At 48.4% G+C, this 23338-nt stretch overlaps 1 protein-coding gene across 1 annotated transcript; it reads left to right on the top strand.

Annotated features, from left to right (window-relative positions):
* Positions 1-15677: 15677 nt before the first annotated feature.
* Positions 15678-22990, top strand: CD177 (CD177 molecule). The gene is made up of 9 exons (XM_030874074.3): positions 15678-15723; positions 15795-15935; positions 16179-16361; positions 17093-17233; positions 17392-17508; positions 21117-21257; positions 21980-22165; positions 22303-22437; positions 22699-22990. Exons 1-9 carry the CDS (start codon positions 15678-15680, stop codon positions 22959-22961), a joined length of 1353 nt encoding a protein of 450 aa, XP_030729934.2. The 3' UTR covers positions 22962-22990.
* Positions 22991-23338: the final 348 nt, after the last annotated feature.

Here is a 23338-nt window from a genome sequence, read left to right as displayed (position 1 = left end):
CCTGTGTTTCCTCTTTGGAAAAATGTATATTCAGTTCTTCTGCCCTTTTTTTAATTGCGTCGTTTGCTTTTTTGATGTTGAGTTGTATAAGCTGTTTATATGTGTTGGATGTTAACACTTTATCAGTCATATCATTTGCAAATATTTTCTTCCATTCAGTAAGATGTCTTTTTGTTCTGATGATGGTTTCCTTTGCTATGCAAAAGCTTTTAAGTTTAATTAGGTCCCATTTGTTTATTTTTGCTTTTGGAGACAGATCCAAAAAAATATTGCTGTGATTTATGTCAAAGAGTGTTCTGCCTATGTTTTCCTCTAGGAGTTTTACAGTATCCAGTCTTACATTTAGGTCTTTAATCCATTTTGAGTTTATTTTTGTATATCCATCATAGCTATGTTTTAGGTGTTTGCTAACATAAAATACATGTGAGAATCACCTGGGAGCTTTTCAAAATATAAAGCCCAGGTCTCACTCCAGACATACTGTATCAGCTTCTTTAGTGATGGTTTATAGGCTTATGAATGTGGAAAGTGTTCCCTAGGTAATTCTGATTTATACTCCTAACTAAAACCCACTGCTTTTAGACTTAAGTCTTACTTCTTATAGCAGAGGTTCTCCATCCTGGCTACACATTAAAAGTATCTTGGAAACTTTAAAGATTACCAGTGCCTGGGTTCCACCCCACACCAATTAAATGGAATCTGTGGGTGTGGTCTGAATACCAGTTGTTTTTAAAATTTTCCCAGTCGTTTCATGTGTAGTCATATTTCCCATTGGATTTCTCCCTCTCTTCTCTTGTGGCATTTTCCATTTCTACTTCTGTATTATGATTTTTTATGTCTCCTCTCTTGTCTTCTGCTTTATATTCCCTGGGGTAGGGACCCTGTAGTTCTCACCTCTGCATCTTTCATGGGGTCTAACACCGAGACCTGTAGCACAGTAGGTGCTCCGTAAGGATTTCATGAACACATAAATTGGTCATCAGGAAAAGATTCTCAGTCACAGGTTGGTCAGGAATCTGAGGTTTACACGTTAATGCTACAGGGTCCTCATCTTCCCCATGGTTGGAGTTTTTGCTTGTGATGACTGGTGTGGGTAACTGCTCCATGAGATAAGAGAAAGGACATTGCCCTGTTTGGTAGTTGATTTCAGGCATATTATTGGGACTAAGAATTCTATGTGTGTATGGGGAAGAGGATCAGGGATGGATAAGGAGACAGAGCTAATTAGAATGGAGGAATAATACTAGAGAGTAGTGGGAAAGGAAGTCAGAAGTATTAGTAAAGAGGAAGAAATTTGAACTCATCTGGTAGACCAGGGGAGGTCACTGTAGGTTCTTGCGTAGGAGAGTGGACCAGTTTGTAGGAAGGCAATGAGGCAGTAGTGTGCAAGGGAGATTTCAGTAGACACCAAAGATGAGAATTCAGTACTGGAAGCAGTATTTCCAGCAGAGGTGTTGAGGGCCTGGGTTATTTAGGTGTATGGGAATGGAGAGAATGACATAACTGAGAGATGTTAAACAAGGAATCAACAGGCTTCGACGATGTATTGAATCTAGAAAACGAAAGAGCAAGGGCCGAGGAAGCAGTGGCGTCACTGAGAAGAAAGAGTGACCTGTGGGGGAAAGCCAGTTCAGATGGGGAGCAATTTCAGAAGGTATTTGGGTGTGTCATGAGTTCTGGGAAGTAGATGGGCTAGAGATATAGATGAAGGAGCCCCCTGCAGAGAGGTCATGGAAGCTGTGGAAAGAGGGTGGTGTGGAGCGAGACAAGCAGGTCTGAGTAGGAAATCTGAGGTCGGGGTGCAATGCACAGGTGGGGCTGGTAGGAGGAGAGTGTCCAGAAGGAAGAAGTTGTGTGTGGTCTCAGATGTGGTAAAAGTGAACAATGTGAGGACAGTGAAAGTACCTTTGAATTGGCCAAGAGATGGGTGCTGATTTTCTGCTGCTTCCTGTGGTCTTGGGAAGGGAGCCAGCACTGCAGAGGGCCAGGAGAAACCAGGGCATGAGGAAGGAGAAAGACAGCACACGTTTCAGTTGCTTGGAAGTGAAGGAAATGAGATAACAGGCTAATTAAGGAATGAAGGTTACCCAGGTTAGAAGAGCTCTGCCCCTCTGAGGGGCAGAAAGAAAGGAACAGGGTACAAGGAAGAGAGGGTGCTAGAGAGATTTCTATACCCCTGAAGCCGTGGAGACTGTTGGAGTGAAAGCTGTATCGCTGCATCTGACTCACTGGAGCCACCTGCGTGGGAAGTGTGATTTGTCCCTAGTAAAGAGGCCAGGAGATCTTCTACTCATGAAGTCATCTTCTGTCCCAGAGGAAGACAGGCAGTTTCTCCCAGGCAGGTTGGAGCTGTGGCTTGTTGCTCTAGATAGACTCACTTTGTTAGCAGGTGTGCAAATGAATTGAGCGAATTCTCTGATCACTGGATCAGATACCATGTGGACTTAGAAATAGGCTCACGCTGACTCCCTATTAAGCAATTCCTGTTTCTTCTGCCTGTAAAGAAGACATTGTAGAAAATAGTACCAACTGTGAGGCAGCATGTTGATGCCTGATATATAATTTTTATTATAAATATAGAGCAAATTATACAAATAATTCAGAAGCGGCCTTAGCCAGGCAAAATTAAATTACACAGAATAGCGTGGATGAGGGGAGGTATATACAGTCTGTGTCAGGGTTAAAAAACCCTGAAAGAGGTACCTGAGTACAGAGAACTCCCAACCAACCCTCTTTGAGGGGGCCAGTTCCACACAGCATTAGATCAAGTAATGAATATGGAATAAAACCTTTCTCTCAACAGCCTCAAGGAGGTTCCATCCATGCAGAAGGAGGCTGGGTGGGAAGTAGATGTGCCTCTCCTTCTCCTGCCCGTCCTTTTTGTGCTGACACATTGGGTCTCATAGACCCCATGGGAGAAAACAAATTTCAGAGGCTTTCACGAAGCCCAGAGCTGAGCTATAATCCTCCCCTTGTGTCCTAAGGAGCATCAGCACCAGTGCAGCTTTCTAGGTTGTAAACGAGGCCAGCTGCGTGGGTGGTCGTGTCCCCTTCAGGTGCTCCTGCTTCTCAAGAACCAAACACACCTTAGCAGAGGCCAAGGTTTCCTGAGAAGGTGAGTGGGGTGGATGGAACATGCACAGGCAGAAACACGGAATAGAATGGTGCTGATGGTTGGTCTGAGGCGCCTAGAAACTGAGCGAGATCCCTTTCTGGCCATGAATGTAGAAAACTGCTTCTTCTTATTTTCTATGTGGAGCCCCTGACATAAAAAGCTTGAGGAGCTTCTGGCCAGAGGGACTTGAGGGGTTTTGGTGGCGTCTTTCACCTAAGGCAGTCAGATTGGCTTACACAGCAAATTAAGTAAACAACCCCTTTCACATAGAAAGGAGTTACAACAATTAAAATTGCAGAATGTCTCAGAAGGAAGGGGAAAAACTCAGTACCACAAACTGTGCATTCTTTAGCAATTACTTAGATCATCTCTGAAGGGTAGCTTTCTGATTCCTTTCCCAAGTCCCAGCAGATTGTATGTGTTAAGAGCCAACTGCCCCCTAAAGCAATAACCCCTTCCTCTGTGGGCACTTCCTGGAGTAAAGCCCATAAAGTTATTTAAACGTACCTGCATTTTTTGCATTTTTTATTAGGAATTACTTATGGACCTAGACAAGTAGTTTTTTAGTTTCTTCTAGTAGTTCTCTGAAGAAGAGTTTTCCAAAGGGCCTAGGTGGTGTTCTAGGTAAGCAGCAAGGTGTTTAGGCCCTGATCCTGCAGGTAGACAATGCTGACAGTAGACAAAGGTGTAGAATTTGCAGTCCTAAATTGGTTATATATGTATTTTCCTGTGGATTTATACTGGACTTTGAAGAGCTAGGAGAAGCTTTTCCTTTTCCTGTTTCTCTCTCTTCTTTTCTGGCACATGCATTTCAGTGCATAAGGACATAACTCTCAAGGTTATGGCAAATTCAAGTTAGACTCCAATAGGACAGGACTGAGGTGGGAAGGAATGAGTGTGCTCTGAATACGCAAGTTTAAAACTGGTCTAGGGCTTCCCTAGTGGCATAGTGCTTAAGAATCCGCCTGCCAATGCAGGGGACACGGGTTCAATCCCTGGTCTGGGAAGATCCCACATGAGGCGGAGCAACTAAGCCCGTGCGCCACAACTACTGAGCTTGCGCTCTAGAGCCCGCGCACCACAACTACTGAGGCCCACACACCTAGAGCCCGTGCTCCGCAACAAGAGAAGCCACTGCAGTGAGAAGCCCGTGCACCACAACGAGAAGAGTAGCCCCCGCTCGCCGCAACTAGAGAAAGCCCGCGCGCAGCAACGAAGACCCAACACAGCCAAAAATAAAAAACAAACAAATAAATAAATTTATAATAAATAAATAAAACTGGTCTAGGTCAGCAAATGGGAGGGGTGGACGTTCTGGCAACTCTCTCCCAAGGTCTGCTTTGCCAAAGTTCAATGACAAGGAAGGTTGGGTTTCCTCCAGACCTCCTCCTCGATGTACCTTTTCATCTACTGACTCTGAAGGAAGGGGCTGTGACCTGGCAGCCAGGATGTGTGTCATTAGGGAGGTGCGGGGCGGAAGACACACTTCCCACTTTCCCTAAGGGTGAAAGAATCTCCTAGCGATGGGGATGAGAAACTTGGAATAAGTCAGTAATGCAGGGAACACTACTTCTTCTTCTTCTTTTTTTTTTTTTAACTTCTCAATAAACCACTTCTGTGGCTGTTGGGGATGGGAGGCTGAAGTTGGTTTCTTTGATTCCTGGGCATTGAAGTTCAGGGCAGAATATGCACCTTCGTCAATCTGAAAGGAATGAACAGCAGTCAATTAAATCAGTGTCGTAGGCCAGGCCCTCACCTTGTCCAGTGTGATTCAGCACCACATGCTTTCACCACTTTGAAACTTTTAGCTTCAGAGAAGGGCTTTTATTACCCATTTTCTCTGCTTACTAACATCCTGTTGAATGATCATTAGGAGAGAGAGATTATGGAATGCTACAGTGAAATACGATGATACAGCAATGAGAATCACTTAAGCACAAGGGCATACAATGAGATGGATGAATCTTACAAAACAATTTTGAATGAAAGAAGCCAGATACATGTAAGGACATACTGTGTTTTTCCTTTATGTAAGCGCGTAATCAGGCAAACTAGTCCAGTGCATTGGAAGTGAGGATAGTGGTTACTCTTTGAAGGGAAGTAACTGGAGGTCTTTTTTTGGCGGGGGGGAATGACATGTTTTATTTATCGATTTGGGTGCTACTTACATGGGTTGTTCAGATTGTTAAAATATGATTTAAGCACTTTTCAGTATGTATGTATATTCTATTGAAGGTTAAGATGAGAATATTCAGTAAAATTTATTAATAGACAGTAAAGGAACTAAGGCCTCAGACCCATTAGAGTGGAAATGATCATTTGACAGTAAGGGCAGGATCAGATAGGAGGCAGAGGAAGGAGAATGATCTAGTGCCTTTCTCGAGCTGGGCATTGTGATGAGGGCTTTACATTTCTGTCAGTTAATTCCTTGACCTTCTCTTTGAAGTAGGCAGCATGCCCATTTTACAGAGGGCAAAGCTGAGGATCAACGAGGTTAAGTTACTTGCTCAAGGTCACAGCCAGGATTGAAATACAGGATGGGAAAAATTCTAAAGTCAACATTCTTGCATGAATTAGACCCATGGGAGTGATTAACCAATACTTCTTTGTATGTTGTTGCAGTAAGGAACTTTGATCCAAACTTGATCTCCCATTTGTGTCTTCAAGAATAACCCATTCTACACAGAGATATTTTCATGAGTAAAAGAGCCAATGAAACTGGCTTGTTGGGTGAATTTTAGCCCTGACCTGGGGAAGCAAAAGAAGTTACCAACCCATGAAAATGCAGAGCTGACTTATGGCCTCAGAACGTGGTGTTCCGAAGCTGTTGTGCTTCTAGCTGAAGGAGGGGGCAGGTGGTGAGAGGGTGGGGTGGGGGGGTGGCCCATGATTAAGACTTAAGGAATTCACTTCCCTCAGTCTGCGGTCCAGACCCCAGGGCATGAGACCAAGGAGGGGCGGGGAGAGGCCTCAGTGCACTTCCGAAGATTTCTTCCAGTTCACAAGGCATGAGTTTTGCCCAGGTGTGTGTCTCTGCAGCAGGCTGCAGCGGCAGGGAGGGGCATTGAGGCCCACAGTACCCAGAGCACCAAAGGCAGGGAAAGTCTCACCAAAGGAGATGCCCGCATCCATAATAGAGGCAGGAGGGGGAAGGAGGTAGGATGAGGAAAAGGCTCCTGGAAACATGTCCATCTCATGGCCTGCTTGGCTTGCCTGGCCTAGGAGGGGCGAGTGTCTCTCCCCCAGCTGTGTCTCAGAGGAATCTTACATGGCTAGGAAGGGCGTGAGGACCTATGCCAGTTTAAGCTTGGGAAACTGAGATCCCCTCTAATAATTCAGAAGGTAGGGATTCACTTGGAAATCCGGGATTCCCTGGTAGGGCAGGGTATATAGTAGAACATACGAGCTCTCACTAGGTGAGCAGGTTTACTTACTCTGGTTGTGGTCTGAGGATTTGTGCTCTGTGAGATCGCGCTGGTCACTTGCCCTAAATAAATATCAGGCACTGTGACTGCTGTTCCCAGGCACAGGACCTTTGCTCCTTGAATTAAGAAGGACCCTGTCAGCATGACTCCTTGGGGCTCCTCAGTGTTCATTTATACCTTGGTTGGTCCTCTTTCCTCTGAGGACCTCCTCCTTCAATCTACCCATCATCCCTTCTGGTGTTTACTCCTCTCCTGCTTACTGGCTGTTCACATTTGGGGCCATTCATGCCAACTGCTTCTGAGCTTATTTCTACCCTGACACCTTTCCCCTTTTGTAGGTAGATGCTGTTTCTTTGTCACTTTATTTATTGCCCAGGAGGCCTTTGGTTGTTTCTGCTTTTCTTAGGTTCTCTTCCTGTCCTGTCCCCTCCTCCTGCTACTGTTGTCGACAGAGCGCAGGACCCCCTTCCTCCTGCTTCTTTCATTTCCTCATTAGTTTTCCTTCTTGGACCTTGGCTTCCCTGACTGGGGACAGAGGGACATAATTGGTTCTGCTCCCTCTAAACCAGGTGGGGTTGGGAATAACTATGCCCAAGACAGAGTAGGGCACAGGAAGCATGAAGACCAGGGAAGAAGAGACCCATCAGAATTAGTGCCAAGAAGCAGGGCTTTAGGAAGCATAAGGAGCAGATTCAGGTCCAGAGACAGAGATGAAGTCTCCTTCCCTCTCCCGAGCATGACGATTAGCCTCAGAGAAAGCAGAACAAGAGGAAAGGCATCATACCCTTCAGTCTATCTCATATACGGGAAATACACCAGGGGTGCTCTCAGAGCTACGCCAGCCAGGACTCCAATCACGATGCCGGCAATAGCACCACCTGAGAGGCCAGAAGAACTTCCTTGTGTTGAATCAACTGTCATCGAAAGAAAAACGAAGAGTCAATGAAGGTGACATTATTTTACAGTGGGAGGTGCTCTGCTAAACAACAAGTCTCGTTCCTTCAAGGAATAAATTTTCTTTTTTTTAAAACGTTTTGTTTTATATTGGAGTATAGCCAATTAAAAATTTGTGATAGTTTCAGGTGAACAGGAAAGGGGCTCAGCCATACATATACATGTATTCATTCTCCCCGAAACTCCTCTCCCATCCAGCCTGCCACATGACATTGAGCAGAGTTCCCTGTGCTATACAGTAGGTTCTTGTTGGTTATCCATTTAAAAAAATTAATTTATTTATTCTATTTTTGGCTGTGTTGGGTCTTCGTTGCTGTGCGCGGGCGTTCTGTAGCTGCAGTGAGCGGGGGCTACTCTTCGTTGTGGTGCACAGGCTTCTCACTGCGGTGGCTTCTCTTGTTGCAGAGCATGGGCTCTAGGCGCGTGGGCTATATACTTTACATATATCTCATTTGATTCATGTAACCCTGCCAGATCGACATTATTTCCATTTCATAGGTGAAAAACTTGAGGCTTCCAGTGGTGAAAAAACGTGCCCATTGTCATACAGCTAACAGGTGGATCTAGAGTCAGGTAGTCCTTGACTGTAGGAGTACCTGATTTTATAGAGCCTAATGGTAATAGTAGTAGTAATAGCATCTAACAGTTATGGAACATTTTCCTCTGTGTGTGGCATTTTACCAAGAGTTTAATTTAATAGTACATTAAATCTTTGAAATAATGCCATGAAGCAGGTGCTTTTACTGCAATTTTCAGTTGAGGAATCTGAGGCTCAGAGTAGTTAATAATCTTGTGCAAGAAGTTTATAACTGTTAATGCTTACATTGAAAAAAAAAGAAAGATCTCAAATCAGCAACCGAACTTTACAACTTAAGGAACTAGCAAAAGAAGAATAAACCAAACCGTGAGCTAGCAGAAGGAAGGAAATAATAACAATTAGAGTGGAGATAAACAGAGAATAGAAAGATAATAGAGAAAATCGATAAAAACAAAAATTGGTTCTTCAAAAAAGATTAACAAAATTGACAAACCTTTAACTAGAATGCTCAAGGAAAAAAGGGAAGATTCAGATTGAATCAGAAATGAAAGTGGGAACATAACTACCAATTCTCAAGAAATAATAAGAATTACAAGAGTATTATGAATAATTATATGCCAACAAGTTGCATAACTTCGATGAATTAGACAAATTCCTAGAAACTCAAAAGCTACCAAGGTGGAATCACAAAGACATAGAAAATATGATAGACCTATAACTAAGAAGGAGATTAAATCAGTTTAAGCATTAGACAAAATTCAAAATCCTTTCATCACACTCTAACTCAGAATAGAAGGAAATTACCTCCACATAATAGAGGCCATATATTAAAACCCATATCTAACATCATTCTAAATGTGAAAGCCTGAAAGTTTTTCCGCTAAGGTCAAGAACAAGATAAGGATGCCTGCTTTTGCCACTTCTCTTCAAAATAGTATTGAAAGTAATAGTCAGGGCTTCCCTGGTGGCGCAGTGGTTGAGAGTCCGCCTGCTGATGAAAGGGACACAGGTTCGTGCCCCGGTCCGGGAAGATCCCACATACCGCGGAGCGGCTGGGCCCGTGAGCCATGGCTGCTGAGCCTGCGCGTCCGGAGCCTCTGCTCCGCAGCGGGAGAGGCCACAACGGTGAGAGGCCCGTGTACCGCAAAAAAAAAAAAAAAAAAAAAAAAAGAAAGTAATAGTCAGACCAAGTAGGCAAAAAAAAAGAAGAAGAAGAAATAAAAGACATCGAAATTGTAAATGAAGAAGCAAAATTAATTGTTTGCAGATGATGTGACCTTATATAGAAAACCCTAAAAATGTCACAAAAAACTGTTAGGGCTAATAAGCAAATTTGGCAAAGCTGCAGGATACTAAACCAACACATAAATACAGTTGTATTTTCTATACATGAAAAGTGAACAGTATGAAAAGGAAACTTTAAAAATTCCATTTATAACAGCATCAATCAGAATAAAACCTTTAGGAATTAACTTAACCAGGTAAGTGACAGACTTGTACACAGAAAAACTGAAAAACAATTTTTCAAAAAGGAGAAAACATAGTAAGAGAAATTAAAGACATAAATAAATGGAAAGACATTCTGTGTTCACGGACTGGAAGATAATATTTTCAGATGACAATACTAACCAAAATGTAGTGGATGTATATGGGTAATGATTGCAAACCAATGTGAATGTACTTGATGCCACTGAGCTATAAACTTAAAAATCATTTAAATGGTAAATCTTACATACTTTTTATTTTTACCATATAAAGAAAGTGTGCCAGAAAAAAAAAATATTGTACAAGGTCACAGAGTAAATGCCAGACCCAGGATTAGAAACTAATTGTATTTTTTCCAGAGATGGTGCTATTAAGATTTTGCCATCTGTTTACTATAATGGTCTCTTAACTGCTATTTTGCCCCCTGTGACCTCTATCCATTTTGCACACTGTTTGTAGAGTAATCCTACCGGGAAGATGTAGCATGGGGCGAGTGGTCACTTACATTTCACATCCAGCCTGAGGGGGTCACTTCTGCTGGAATTGCCCTGGTTGGAGACCTCACACTGATAATCCCCAGCATCCTCCCTCCTGACGGAGTCTATGGAGAGGTTGCTGTTGTCCAGGGACAGCTTCATCCTCTCTGTGAGCAGTAGACTCTAGCCATTGAAGAACCAGCATATGGAGATCCCAGCGTCATTTGAGAGGCAGGTCAGGACGGCAGGGTCCTTATGTTCTGTGATTGTGGTATTGCTGGTTCAGATGGAGGGCTGTGCCACTGGGCCTGTGGAGAAACAGAGGAGGTGACTGACTGAGAATAGGTCAGGGGCCTGGGGCCACGCTCCTTCCTCAGATGTCTCAGCCACCCCCGGGGCCAGTGAGCTCTGTAAAGGTGATCAAGGTCATGGGGCTATCTTCATTGATGATCTGTAAGGAGAGGGCTGCACCTCCTCTCTGAGGATTGGCCAGCAAGGTGATGTCTTAGAAATTCAGAAGGTCAGGGGTGTTTCGAGAATGTAACTAAAATGAAATCCAGCAATTCCACTTCTGGGGTATAGACCTATATATATATATATAATATATATATATATATATATATATATACACACACACAATGGAATATTATTCCATCACGAGAAAGGAGGACATCCTGCTATAGATATTTGTGACAACACGGATGGACCTTGAGCGCCTGATGCTAAGGGAGATTAAGTCAGACCAAGAAAGACAAGTACTGTATGATATCACTTATATGTGGAATCTTAAAAAGCCAAAGTCATAAAAACAGAGAGTAAAAATGGTGGTTACCAGGATGAGACAGGCTGGGACGTGGACCCTATGCTGCAGTGCTGCAACGCTTGCACCTGGACAAACGTCTCCTTGAGCAACAAAATACAAAGAAACTATAAGGGGCTAAAAAAAATAACTGCGTGCATGCGCAGTTGGGGCAAAATCTGGACAAGATACAAAGGGACCAAAAAGCCCTACTGCCACTTCTAAAGAGCTGGGAGCAAAAGCAGGGGGTCGGGAGCAAAATCGGGGTACTGCGCATGCCCCCTGCACACACCACCACCTGAGGGGTGGGCAAACCACATCAGCCCCTCCTCCAGCCCCACCGCTGGACACACCCCTACCCTCCCCCCATGTGAGGGACCAGCTCGCAGCCCCCTCAGAGAGCGAGCCAGCAAGGAAACCTGTTACTTGTTCTCATTCCCCCCTGCTGCAGCAGGGACCCCAATAAGGCCTTGCCTGAATTTCTTGGCTGGCCTCTGATCAATTTCTATTGATTAAGGAGGCCAGGAACCTTGGTCGGTAACAAGGAGATGGGCTTGCCGGGGATAGGAGAGATGTTGTTTAAGGGTGCAGACTTGCAACAAGTAGTAAATAAGCCATAGAGCTCTAACATGAATAGAGACAACAACATTTTATTATAATCATCGAACTTGCTAAAAGACTAGAAATTAATTATTCCAACCACTAAAAAGAAAAGATAATTATGTAGTGGGATATAGGTGTGAAATATTGCTACAGTGGCAATCATAGAGCAATATATAAATGTATCAAATTAAAATATTGTATACCTTAAATTTAAACAGTGTTATATGTCAAATATATTCAATTTAAAACAGAAAAAAAAAAAAAAGAAAAACAAAGGCTTTTCTCAACCCAGAAAACCTCTCCACACAGGTAGAAGAGAAAAAAGAAAAAGTTTTATTACAGCATTAAACCAGAATGTGATGTGCACTACAGGCAGTTTGCTAAGAAATTGAAAGACCGAAAGAAAGCTCACTCCCTTATATAGCCAGACAGATACAACCCCCACATACATGTTCTTAAGGTAAACAGTAACTAGTCCTCAAGTAAGAGGACTTGACAGCACCATTTGTCACATATCCTAAATTCATCTGGTAATTGTCTGTATTAGTTAATTTGCTTTATCCGAAGGAAAAATAAACTTCTCACATCTTCACGACTGGAGGTAGTTTTGCAACCTGGAGTGTGATGTCCACCTCAACTGGACTCTTACCCTCCCCCAGAATCTCAACCTTGGTAGAAGCAATTTTACTTTATTTATTTTATTTTTAAAAATTAATTTATTTTTAATAAATTTTTTTGTTTTTTAAATAAATTTTTAAAAATTAATTTTTAATAAATTTATTTTATATTTGGCTGCGTTGGGTCTTCGTTGCTACGAGCAGGCTTTTCTGGTTGCGGCAAGCAGGGACTACTCTTTGTTGCGGTGTGCGGGCTTCTCATTGTGGTAGCTGCTCTTGTTGCGGAGCACAGACTCTAGGTGCACAGGCTCAGAAGTTGTGGCTCACGGGCTTAGTTGCTCCGTGGCATGTGAGATCTTCCCAGACCAGGACTCGAACCCATGTCCGCTGCATTGGTAGATGGATTCTTAACCACTACACCACCAGGGAAGCCCAGTAAAAGCAATTTTAGAGAAAGAGGCAATGGAAAGAGAGCATGGAGGAGTGAGTGGGAGGTGAAAAAATAGAAGCAAAGAAAATATGTCCAGATAGTTGAAGATGCTTGACTGAGAAGGGAAGAGGCACTGAAAGGAATGGAAGACCAAGGAAGTGTTTTTCTTTCAGTCAGTGTCTTTAGAGGCTGTGAGGGATGGGTGACAAAACCAATGCAGAGGGGGAAGTTGAAGGCTGAAAGGCCACAGGCTGCCTAACCCACTGTAAGCCCATGAAACACCATCTCTGGATGTGAATGTCCACTTGGGGAATGAATATTTTCGATTCTTTAAAGTTCAAAGCTGCAGTGCAAGTAACAGAATCAGGGTTTAGGGTCAGGGTTAGGGCTTAGCTTGTTCAGGGTCAGGAACTGATATGAGATGTTTAGGTTTAGAATGTGGGATTGTATAGGGTCAGAGTTAAGAATCAGTCTGGTTCTGGGATCTGATTAGGGGTCGATATCCAGAAGAGACAGGCTGATCTTTAGATATTACAAACCTGAACTTCATTCTGTCTCTACTTTTTTTTTCTCCTTCTCCATTCTGTAGCTAATTTTCTTTCCTTCTATTCTTCATTTCTCTCTCTCTCTCTTCCTCTCTTTTCTCCTCTCTCTTTTTCCTAACCTCCCTTTCTCTCCCCTCTATCTTTGCAACTCAAACTAGAAGAATGCAAACAGCTTTAAAAGTTATTTCTTTGACTGAAATTGACTTTAGACCCAACATGAATAATTTAGAAACCAAAGGAGCATTAGCTAGTTCACGGCTCTACAAATAAATACGGAAAATCTAAATTCCGATACTATTTTTTAGCCCACAGTTGATTGTTTTTTGCAATGAATCAGTGACTTGCAATTGATTTTTTTGGGGGGGTGGGTGGGAGGACTGGAACAGAACAAACTTTATTCAATTACAAAAGAGGAGAAGCCGGAACCCAGTTTGCAAATTAATTTATCGGAAATTGATTTTTAAAACCTTGTAACGTTGTTTCACAAGTACAGTTAGGCAAAACCCTTAACTTCCTGTAAGAGGACATCAGACTTGGCTAATCTTGGCTAATCAACTGGTTCTGAAGAAGTAAAATCATGTGTTGATAAATGCGGATACATTTTAATATCAAACAGTAGGGTTAGTAAGCAATAGGTCATATAGGGAGTAGCCATAAATTATAAAAAAGAACAAACCATTTAAACCACAAAAGAATTATACTAGAAATTAACCCTAGCTTCCTTCCACCAAAATCTCCCAGTTGGAAATATAAAAAAGTTTTTCTAAATAACTCCTGGGTGATTGTACTTAGAAAATAAAGGCATTAACAGTGTCTATGTTTCAAACCCAGTATATTACAATATGGAACATCTTACAAGGTCCAATAGGATAATCACGGTGCAGAACTCCATGTTTTGGAGAAAATCTACGCCTTCTTCTGAAGATTGCAATCAGACATTTGGAAAGGGGCTCTAGGCTTATTACTGGGCCCCAGTGGAGTCTGGGTACCTGGTGCACTGGAAACACTAATCCTAGTATGAAGGTGTTTGGAGCTGGGGTCTTTGGGAGGTCATTACGTCATGAGGGTAGAACTCTAATGATGGGATTAGTGCCTGTATTAGTCAAGGTTCTCCAGAGAAACAGAAGCAGTAGTGTATATGTGAATATATAGAAACAGATTTATTATGAAGAATTGGTTCATGAAATTATGGAGGCTAAGAAGTCCCAGGATCTGCTGTCTGTACCTTGGAGGCCCAGGATAGCTGGCAGCACCAGTTCAAACCTCAGGCCTGAGAACCAGGGGAGCCAATGGTATAAGTCCTAGTCCAGATTCAAAGGCCTGAAACAAGGAGGGCTGATGTCCCAGGGCAGGAGAAGATGTATGCCTCAGCTCAAGCAGAGAGCAAATTCTTCCTTCTTCTAGCTTTTTTTTTTTTTTGCAGTACGCGGGCCTCTCACCGCCGCGGCCTCTCCTGTTGCAGAGCACAGGCTCCGGACGCGCAGGCTCAGCGGCCATGGCTCACGGGCCCAGCCGCTCCACGGTATGTGGGATCTTCCCGGACCGGGGCACAAACCCGTGTCCCCTGCATCGGCAGGCGGACTCTCAACCACTGCGCCACCAGGGAAGCCCTATTCTCACTCTTTTCTCCCTTTCCCCTCTCTTTCTCACAGACCCACATCTGGCCTCTGCAGCCACCGACAGACACCCCTGATTCTTCCCTGTCTCCCTCCTACCCAGCATGCTAGAGCTAGTGTGTGCAGGCTTGCAAAAGCTGATTGTTAAATATTTAGGAATTTTGCGAGCTGGTTGTTAAATGATTGGTAGCTTAAAATCAGACATGGTAGGAGTATTTACACCATAGAAATAGGCCGATGTTCCGAGGCAGGGTTTGTTGATGCGGTTTTTCTGAAAAGCTGGTCTTCTAGCACACCACTGTGCCATCTATTTCTGGCAAAGACACTTGGCTTTGCTGAGGAATATCCTAATTCTTTGATAGAGACTCAGTCTCTACCCCCACCCCCGCCCCACCATTCCTCAGCTCCCTCCTGGGTGGCGGGAGATGGAGATTCTAGGGCCTGTGTTGTGCTGGGAGGGGAGAGAACAGTAGAAGAAGAGAAAGCATGAGGGAAGTAAGTGAAAAAGAGAACAAAAAGGACAGCAGTATAGAAAGGAAAGAGAAAGAAAAGGGAAGTAGCAGGAGGGCAGAGGTTAGGATAGGGAGAGCGTAACGACCAGCCAAGACTCACCTCACAGTGTCTTCATGGGCACTTGGGCCATTTCCTCACTTGGGGCCAGAAGGTGGCCAAGGTGCTATGAGATGAGGAAACCGCCTTCACAAACTGTCCTGAAACAGGATGTGGGTGGGGACCCCCACAGCTGGGCTCTGGAGGAAAGAGGGCTGGGGACCTGGACTGGTGAGGTCTAGGAGCCAGGATGCCTCCATCTCTAACTGTGGAGGGACTGGGGGCCCAGACTCCTGGGTCTGGGGAAGGAGGGAGGATGCAGACTCCCCCTCGACCTCACTCGCCAACCCTCCAGCCCCCACCCTTCCCCACCCCTGCTGCCTTTAAGGTGTTGAGACTCAGACGGAGGCCCAGGCCCCATTTAGCAAGTCCCTCCCCTCCCCACCCCTTTCCTGGACTGCCTTGAGTGAGGCGAGATATAAAAAGGAGGAGAGAGCAGGAGTGAGGGTTCCAGCTGCCCTGATCATGAGCCCTTTCCTGCTGCTGGCCCTCCTGGGCATCACCGTGCCCGGTGAGTGAGGACCTCAGACGGGAGGGGACTCTGGAGGATGAGCTAAGACTGATTGGCTCTTCCCATCTCAGGAATGCAGGCCCTGACCTGCTACTGGGCGACACTGATGTCTGTGAAGAATGCATCGGAACTGCCCCTCCAGTGGACGGCTAGCCAGAAGCACTGTGAGGAAGGCTGGAGCTGCCAGGAGGTTCTGATGCTGATGGAGAACGGTAAGGAGGGCCCGTGGGCCCCCGCCCGACTCCCACTCTCTTCTGTGCAGAGACGCTCCTATCGCCCCCGCTCATAGGGCATATTCTGTGTACAAACTCGAAAGCCTGCTCCCCCCAGTACCAGGAGCTGTTGCCTCCTCGGCTACCCAGTGGCCTGCTCTGCAGCCTCTCACCCCAGAGCACGAGGCACATCCGCCCTCTAGTCATGACCTCACCCCGGCCCGTCTCTCTCTCTTGGTCCAGGACCCTACGTGTACATGGTGCTCATCAAGGGCTGCACCCAGGCAGCTGATCACGAGGACCTCATCACCCAGCACAGGGCAGGCCCCGGCCTGTCCATCGCCTCCTACACCCGGGTGTGCCGGGAGGACTTGTGCAACCACCTGTTCACCAGCCTCCCTCTCTGGGCCCCGCACCCACCCACAGGTGCCGGAGGGAGAGGAGGAGGGTGTTTGGGAGGAGGGAAGCCACGGGGCTGAGGCGTTGGGGTGAGCACCCTGGGGATGCTCCTTTAGAATCCCTCCCTGCCCCCCTTCCCCAGCACAGCTCCTTCTAACAGTCCCGGAGCAGAAAACTGGACCGCTCTTCCCATGTTCAACCACCCACCTCCGACTCTGGCTCCGGCCCTGACCTGGTACCAGCTCCTTCTTTCCATCCCGCTGGATTTGGTCCACGCGTGTTCTAGTCAGGGTTCTGGCATTTCCTCCTCCTAAGTGAAACGGGCCTGTGACTTCCCACTGTCTTTGTCTGAGACCGTAAATCGGGTTTGGGGCTGTGTTCTGCGTTTCTCTACTCTTTGGCATCTTTTGTGGACACGGGCGTCTTGTCTTCTTGGACTGTTTAGTGGAACTTGTGGGTGAAGCCACTGGGTCCTCCCCGGGCACCGCTCCCCGACTCGTCCCACCTCCTGCGCTCAGTCCCGGACGCCCCTTCCCAGATCTCACGTCCCCTCCTCAACCTTGCTGTCTCTCTAGCTCATGTTCCAAATGCCCCACACCCCAGGCCTTCATGAGAAGAGCTCGAGGAGGGCACATTTGGGGGACACTAGGGAATTGATTCTTGGGGACCAGCAAAATGGGGGAGGGGTGGAGGGAAGGCACACGGTCTGAATTCAGAGCCTTCTCAGTCCTGCCTCCCTTTCTCTGTCCCCTCCCCAGCCCTGGGGTCTGTGCGGTGTCCAGTCTGCTTGTCTGCCCAAAGCTGCCGGTCTGCAGCAGAGCTGACCTGCCCCGCCGAGAGCACGCACTGCTACAGTGGGCACCTTCTGCTCCGTGCTGGTGAGCCGGACCGAGATCTGAGTCTCTGGGGAGGAAAGGGAGCTGAGGTCTGGGACCCGGAGGAGGTCTGGGACCCGGAGGAGGGTGGGCCTGGCTTCCCAGAGCTGCGCCTCCCGCATGAGGGATGGATGGTCCCAGCAGCAGTGTCTCCCTCTCTCCCCTCCTCTCACTTTCCACAGGGAACCGCTCCACCCATCTGAGAGTCCAGGGGTGCATGTCCCAAGCAGGCTGCAACCTGCTTAATGGGACTCAGGAAATCGGGCCCATCAGTCTGCAGGAGACCTGTGATTCTGAAGGTGAGTGTCATACCCACAAGACCAAATGCCCTGCGCCGCGGCCTCGGGCCACGATGACCCTGGGAAAGGCGGACATCCAAACACATCCCACCAAAGCCAGCACCACGTCATTCAGATATTTATTACTCACTCAGGTGGACGTGATGTAAGGGATTCTCCCAGTAGGCGCTTCAGGTGAGGATGCCAGTAAGAGGTGTCCAGCTTAAGGGGAGACAGAGGGTGCGTGGTCCAGGGGACATATCTATAGGACAGGAGTCCACTGGTGGGTGTTTTATTTGTTTTTGTTTTTGTTTTTTTGCGGTACGCGGGCCTCTCACTGTTGTGGCCTCTCCCGTTGCGGAGCACAGGCTCCGGACGCGCAGGCTCAGCGGCCATGGCTCACGGGCCCAGCCGCTCCGCGGCATGTGGGATCCTCCCGGACCGGGGCACGAACCCGTGTCCCCTGCATTGGCAGGCGGACTCTCAACCACTGTGCCACCAGGGAAGCCCCTGGTGGGTGTTTTAAATGATGTTGGGCCTGTCCAGGTGGGAGAGGGGCAGGGGAGCAGGGAGGAAGGCCAGAGGGGCAGAGAGGGTGGGCTGCCTCGTGTGCCACTCTGTCCATTGGCTGCAGAAGTGAGTGCAGGTGTGCCGGCTGGTTTCCTTGCTGGGAGTGACTTGCTGCTTCCAATTCTACTTCTCCACACCCCTGACCTTGGGTAACCCTGGGTCTTCCACTTCCCCTTGACCACCGTCACCCATCCCCCACCCATGGTACTGGAGCACCCCAGCAGCCATGCTGCAGAGATAAAAGATCAGCGAGGATATCAAGGGTGCTTCAGGTGTGACAGGAAAAGTAAAAGCCAGACGGGGACACGGGGAGGGTCCCCACTTCCCCGTGGAAACCCAGCCAAACCGTACACCGGTGGATGAGAGTGGCCTAGAGCGTCTTGCTGTGAAGCACCTGCCGTGGCAAGGTGGGGCGTGGGGTCTTAGGAAAGTGGGAGAAGGGTCTTCCCTGTCCGAGCTTCAGGGAGAGAGTTGAGTGAGTTCAGCAAACGTTCCTCTTGTTTGGATCTCTCTGGCTGGACTGGGAGCCTTGAGGACAGAGCCTAGATGTCACTGACACCAGGCTTCCAGCCTCGGGCAGCACAAGGGCTGGCTGAGGATGGGCACCCACGATGCGTTTGCTGACGTGAGTTTGTACAGGATTCCAAGGTCTGTGGAGACCCCAGAGGACTCAGACCCTGGCCCTGCCCTAAAGGGCTTCCAGGACCAAGAAGGGAGACATCGCAGACACAGATGGTCACAGGGCTGTCATGGAAGTGGGTCTGGGGGGTCCTCAGAGAAGGATGATACTGATGTCCTGGGAGGGGCGAATCAGGGAGGGCGTCACAGAGGAAGTGACCTGTGAGCCGTGTCTTAAAGATGAGCTGCAGTTTATTCACAGAAGAGGAAAAGGACACGAACAGGCAGAGGAAACAGCATGGACAAAGGCTTGGAGGTGGGGGCAGCCCGCTGGTTTGAAGAGGGGTCCCTTGGCTCTGCCTGAGGAGGGGCTCATCGAGAGGATGGGGTGCAGCTGGGGGTGGTGGGTGATCACAAGTTTTCGAGGTGGAAGGAACAGCGGGTGCCAGGCCAAGGAGGCAGGAAATGCCCTGCTGTGTCTTGGGAATGGATATTGTTGGGGGAGCCGAGAGGTAGGCGGGGGGTCCTGGTGGTGGGTCAGGTGTCTGCCCAGCCAGACTGAGGGGCTGGCCTTTCTGCTGAGGGCAGTGGAGCTGTGGAAGGGTGTTGAGCAGAGGAGAACAGAGTCTGAATCTTTCCTTCTCATTAATGCTGGTTTACTCATCTGGCCTTCGTCTCTGGGACTAGGTAACATTCATAATTCAGAAGGCGTTTCCGAAACAGATCAGATGTGCGCCACACACGCCACACACACCACACACCATAACGCACACAACACACTCAGGAGACACAAACACACACTGTGCCAAGTACACACCACACCTCACATACCGCACACGGGCCTCCTTAAACCTCACACATCCCGCACACACCACAGACTTCACACACTACATATAGCACATGCCACACCCAGCACACAGACCACACTTCACATGCCGCGGACAGCACACACAAACAAAACACAGGTACACGGGACACACACCACGCCACACCCATGCAACAAACAGATACCACATACCTCACCATCACACTGTATCACTGTACACACACACCACACATCACATACCATACACACACCATATACATTTCACACATTCCCATACTACCCCACACACCCCACATACCCACTACACATCTACACACATCCCATATATGTACGCTCTCAAACCACACACGTCACATAAAACACAGCCATCAGGCCACAAATGGATATCCCTAATCTATGTCCATATTCTGTTGGCTTTCAGCGTCAGAGCCGGATCTTGGACGGTGCATTTGTCTTCCCTGGTTAAGTTCAGTTCGGTAGTTTAGCAAATATCTATTGAGCATCGGCAAGGCCAGGCATGAGAAGATGGGGTACAGCGAGATGTCAGGGAGTAAGTGGAGGACAGAAGGGCATCTCAGGGAGATAGAACAGCTCCTGGAAGGCGTGGGGGAAGGAGAGGACGGGGTGCCAGGACTGGGTGCAAAATGGACCACCACAGGAGCCCATACTAAAGAAGAACCAAAGGGCTGGGACTGTAACAGCCTTGACTCTCCCGCTAAGGAATAGGATGGTGGTCCCAGTGAGAGCAGTGGGCCGCACAGTCAGGGAGAGCACAGCCTTTAAGAGCTGAGCGTGTGAGTCAGAAAGACGTGGGTTTCTGTCTGGGCTCTGCCGCTGAACCAGCGTTTGAGGATTACCACCTCTTTGAGCCTCTTTCGCCAAGTTCAGGGAGGAGGAGATAACCCCAGACAGTCAGGGGTCGCAGAGTATACAAAGGCCCTGGGGTGGTATGTGCCTGCCATGTGCTCAAGGAAGAATCCAGAGGCCAGTGTGGCTCCAGCAGAGTGATCAAGGGGAATAAAGACATTTAAAAAAAGAAAAGAAAAGGAAATGGGGATGACGAGGGTAACACCACCTGCTTGGTGCGGGCCGGGGCCAGGGGCCCAGGAGGAAATGAGCCAATCCAGGCGAGGCAACTCCTTGGGAGGCTTAAACGGGTTAATCCCTGGAAAGTAGTCATGGCAGCCGGGCACCTCAGTTAAGTGTTCAGGGCGCGCGAAGCGTCTGAGTATTTTTGTTTGGAACATAGGGTTTCTCAGTTAAAAGAAATCTGCGGTGTCAGGCTGCCCTCCTTATTTTCCAATAAGGACCCTGAGGCCTGGAGAGGGAAGTAGAGATTGGCTAATGCTAAGGAAGAGCCATCCATCTCTCTCACACCCAAAGGGAGGAGCAGCCGTCCCCAAGGGGGGTTGGGAAAAGCCCCCGCGATGTTCCAGCAAGAACAGGGGAAAAACTGGGGGTGGGGCTCGGACTTCCTGTGTCCCTGCTAATCTGAGGCGGAGGCACCCAGCGGCTAGAAGGCTTGGAGGGTGAGTCAAGAACGCGATCATCTTCCCAAGCGCAGGACCAGGCAGGCCCCTGAATCACCCAGACCCTGGTCATTCTTTCTCCGCAGCTATGCTCACCTGTCATCGGGGGAACATGCTTCGGATTTCTCAAGACCTGGCTCAGAAACCCGTCACGTGGTCCACGAATACGAAGCAGCTGTGTAATCGTGGGGAGGTGTGTCAGGAGACGCTTCTGCTCATAGATGTAGGTGTGTGGGCTGCCCAAGAGGGCAAGACCCCCGCACGGGGTCCTGCGTCTCGCTGCCCTGGATTCTGTGCCCTGAATCTCCTGCCAGGTTCCCCTCACGCTTGCAGTTCCAAACCCAATTCTCCCTCTTTCTGCGCCCTGGTTTCCCCTTCTGAAACCTGGGGCCGAGGTGATGGCAATCGTAGTACCTACCCTGCTGCGTGGTCGCTAGGCTGTATCCGGTAGTCCAGGCAAAGGGCTGAGAGAGCTGGCACAGAGTAACCTCAGTGACTGCATTCAAGGTCTAATGAGCTGCCCGTTGTGTGCCAGGCACTGTTTTAGGTGCTGTAGCTCCCATCGCATCTGCCTTCTTGCCACTTTACGTGCCAGTGGGGAAGCAAAAAAAAAAAAAAAAAAAAGAGTAAGATACGCCTATGGAGGTAAGAGCTATGGAAAGAAATCCAGCAGGGAAAGGAGATCAGGAGAGTGAGGTAAAGGTGGTAATTTGCTCTCTGAGGAGCTCTAGTGAGAAGGTGACATTTGAGCGAGAACTGAGAGGTGGCAGAGCTGGGGGAGGACCCAGGCTCTGGCCCCGGTCTTCCCCGTGCACTCACCGGGACCTGTGCTCCCGTCCTCAGAGGACCCGCATCCCACCTCTGCCTGCTGTGCACCGAGGAACCCCTGGCTCTGCCGCCTTCCGAGTCTCCCCTCCCCCCACCCAGCTTTCACTCTGTCACCCCTCAGGACCCAGATCGCTCCTGGTGGGGAGCAAAGGCTGCAGCAAGGCCAGGACACAGGATTCCCAGGCTATCTCCATACACTCGGGGCCACCCGGAGTGCTCGTCGCCTCCTTTGCCCGGTTCTGCACTTCCGACAGGTGCAACTCGGCTGCCAGCAGCAGTGTCCTGTTGAACTCCCTCCCTCGTCCAGGTGTGGGACCCCAGCGGGCTGGGTGGGACCGGGGGTGGGGAGAGATGGGGCCCCAGAGATACACTCTGGGGCTCAAGGAGGGTGGCTAAGAGCTAAGAGCAGAGCTGTGCGCCCCCAACTTTCTCTCTGCTCCCCAGCTGTCCCTGCACCAGGAGACCTGCAATGTCCCACCTGTCTGTCCGTCTTTGGATCCTGCACACAAAACTCTGATACTGTGATGTGTCCTAAGGGCACCAGTCACTGTTACCAGGGTCACATTGCTCTCAGGGGAGGTGAGTGCTGAAGGTCAGGTCCCAGGGATGAAGGGGCTGGGGGCCTCAATTCACTGGTCCTGAGGCGGGAGGGTGCTTGAGACCCTGGCTTATGCGTTTGAGGGTGGAGGGGGCTGGGGACCCAGATTTTCTAGGTCGGAGGGAGGAGGGGCCTAAGAGCCTGGTCTCTTGGTCTGAGGGGGGGAGGGTCTAGGACTCCTAGGGTTTAGGAATTTAAGCTGAGGAAACCTGAGCCCTCTCTGACTCTTATTCACTCTCCAGGTGGGCTGAGCTCCCCAGTGGGCATCCAGGGCTGCATGGCCCAACCTTCCAGCTCCTTATTGAACGGTACCCAGAATATTGGGGTCTTTTCTGTGATTGAGGACTGTGATGAGGTTATGGTGCCAGATAGAGCTGCCCCTACCCTAGTGCCAGATGGAGCTGCCCCTGCCCCCTACCTGGCTTGGGTGGCAGGGCTGGGACTATCCCTAGCCCTTTGGTGTGGGGCACCCTCCCTGCTGACCCCATTTCCCCATGATTCTTAGCCCTTGCTGACCCCCTAGCCCAAACCCTCCCTCTGACCTCATAACTAAACAGCCTTGGACACTGAATTATTTCCCAGTCCTCTACACGAGTTAGCACCCACACCCACCCCACGTACTGTATGACCTGATGACAGGGACTCGGAGCAGCTGAACTTGCCCTGCGGGAGGGTGGACATTCAAGCAGTGGCCCCGTGTGTGTGAAAATAAAGACACTGTCCTTTCCCCCAAATGCTGGGGTTTCCCTACGTGAGGGGAGGGGAGGGCTCCCAGAGATCTGGCATGAGGGAGGAGAGGAATCCGGTGACAGATTCACCATCTCAGGCTGTCCTTTACTGATCTGGTCCACATCCCCATTGGACCCCACTGGGTGGCGGCAG

Source organism: Globicephala melas, chromosome 19, assembly GCF_963455315.2.
Source record: "Globicephala melas chromosome 19, mGloMel1.2, whole genome shotgun sequence".
Lineage (NCBI taxonomy): Eukaryota > Metazoa > Chordata > Mammalia > Artiodactyla > Delphinidae > Globicephala > Globicephala melas.
The sequence above is the reverse complement of the archived record's forward strand: the minus strand, read 5'-3'. Positions and strand labels throughout refer to the sequence as shown.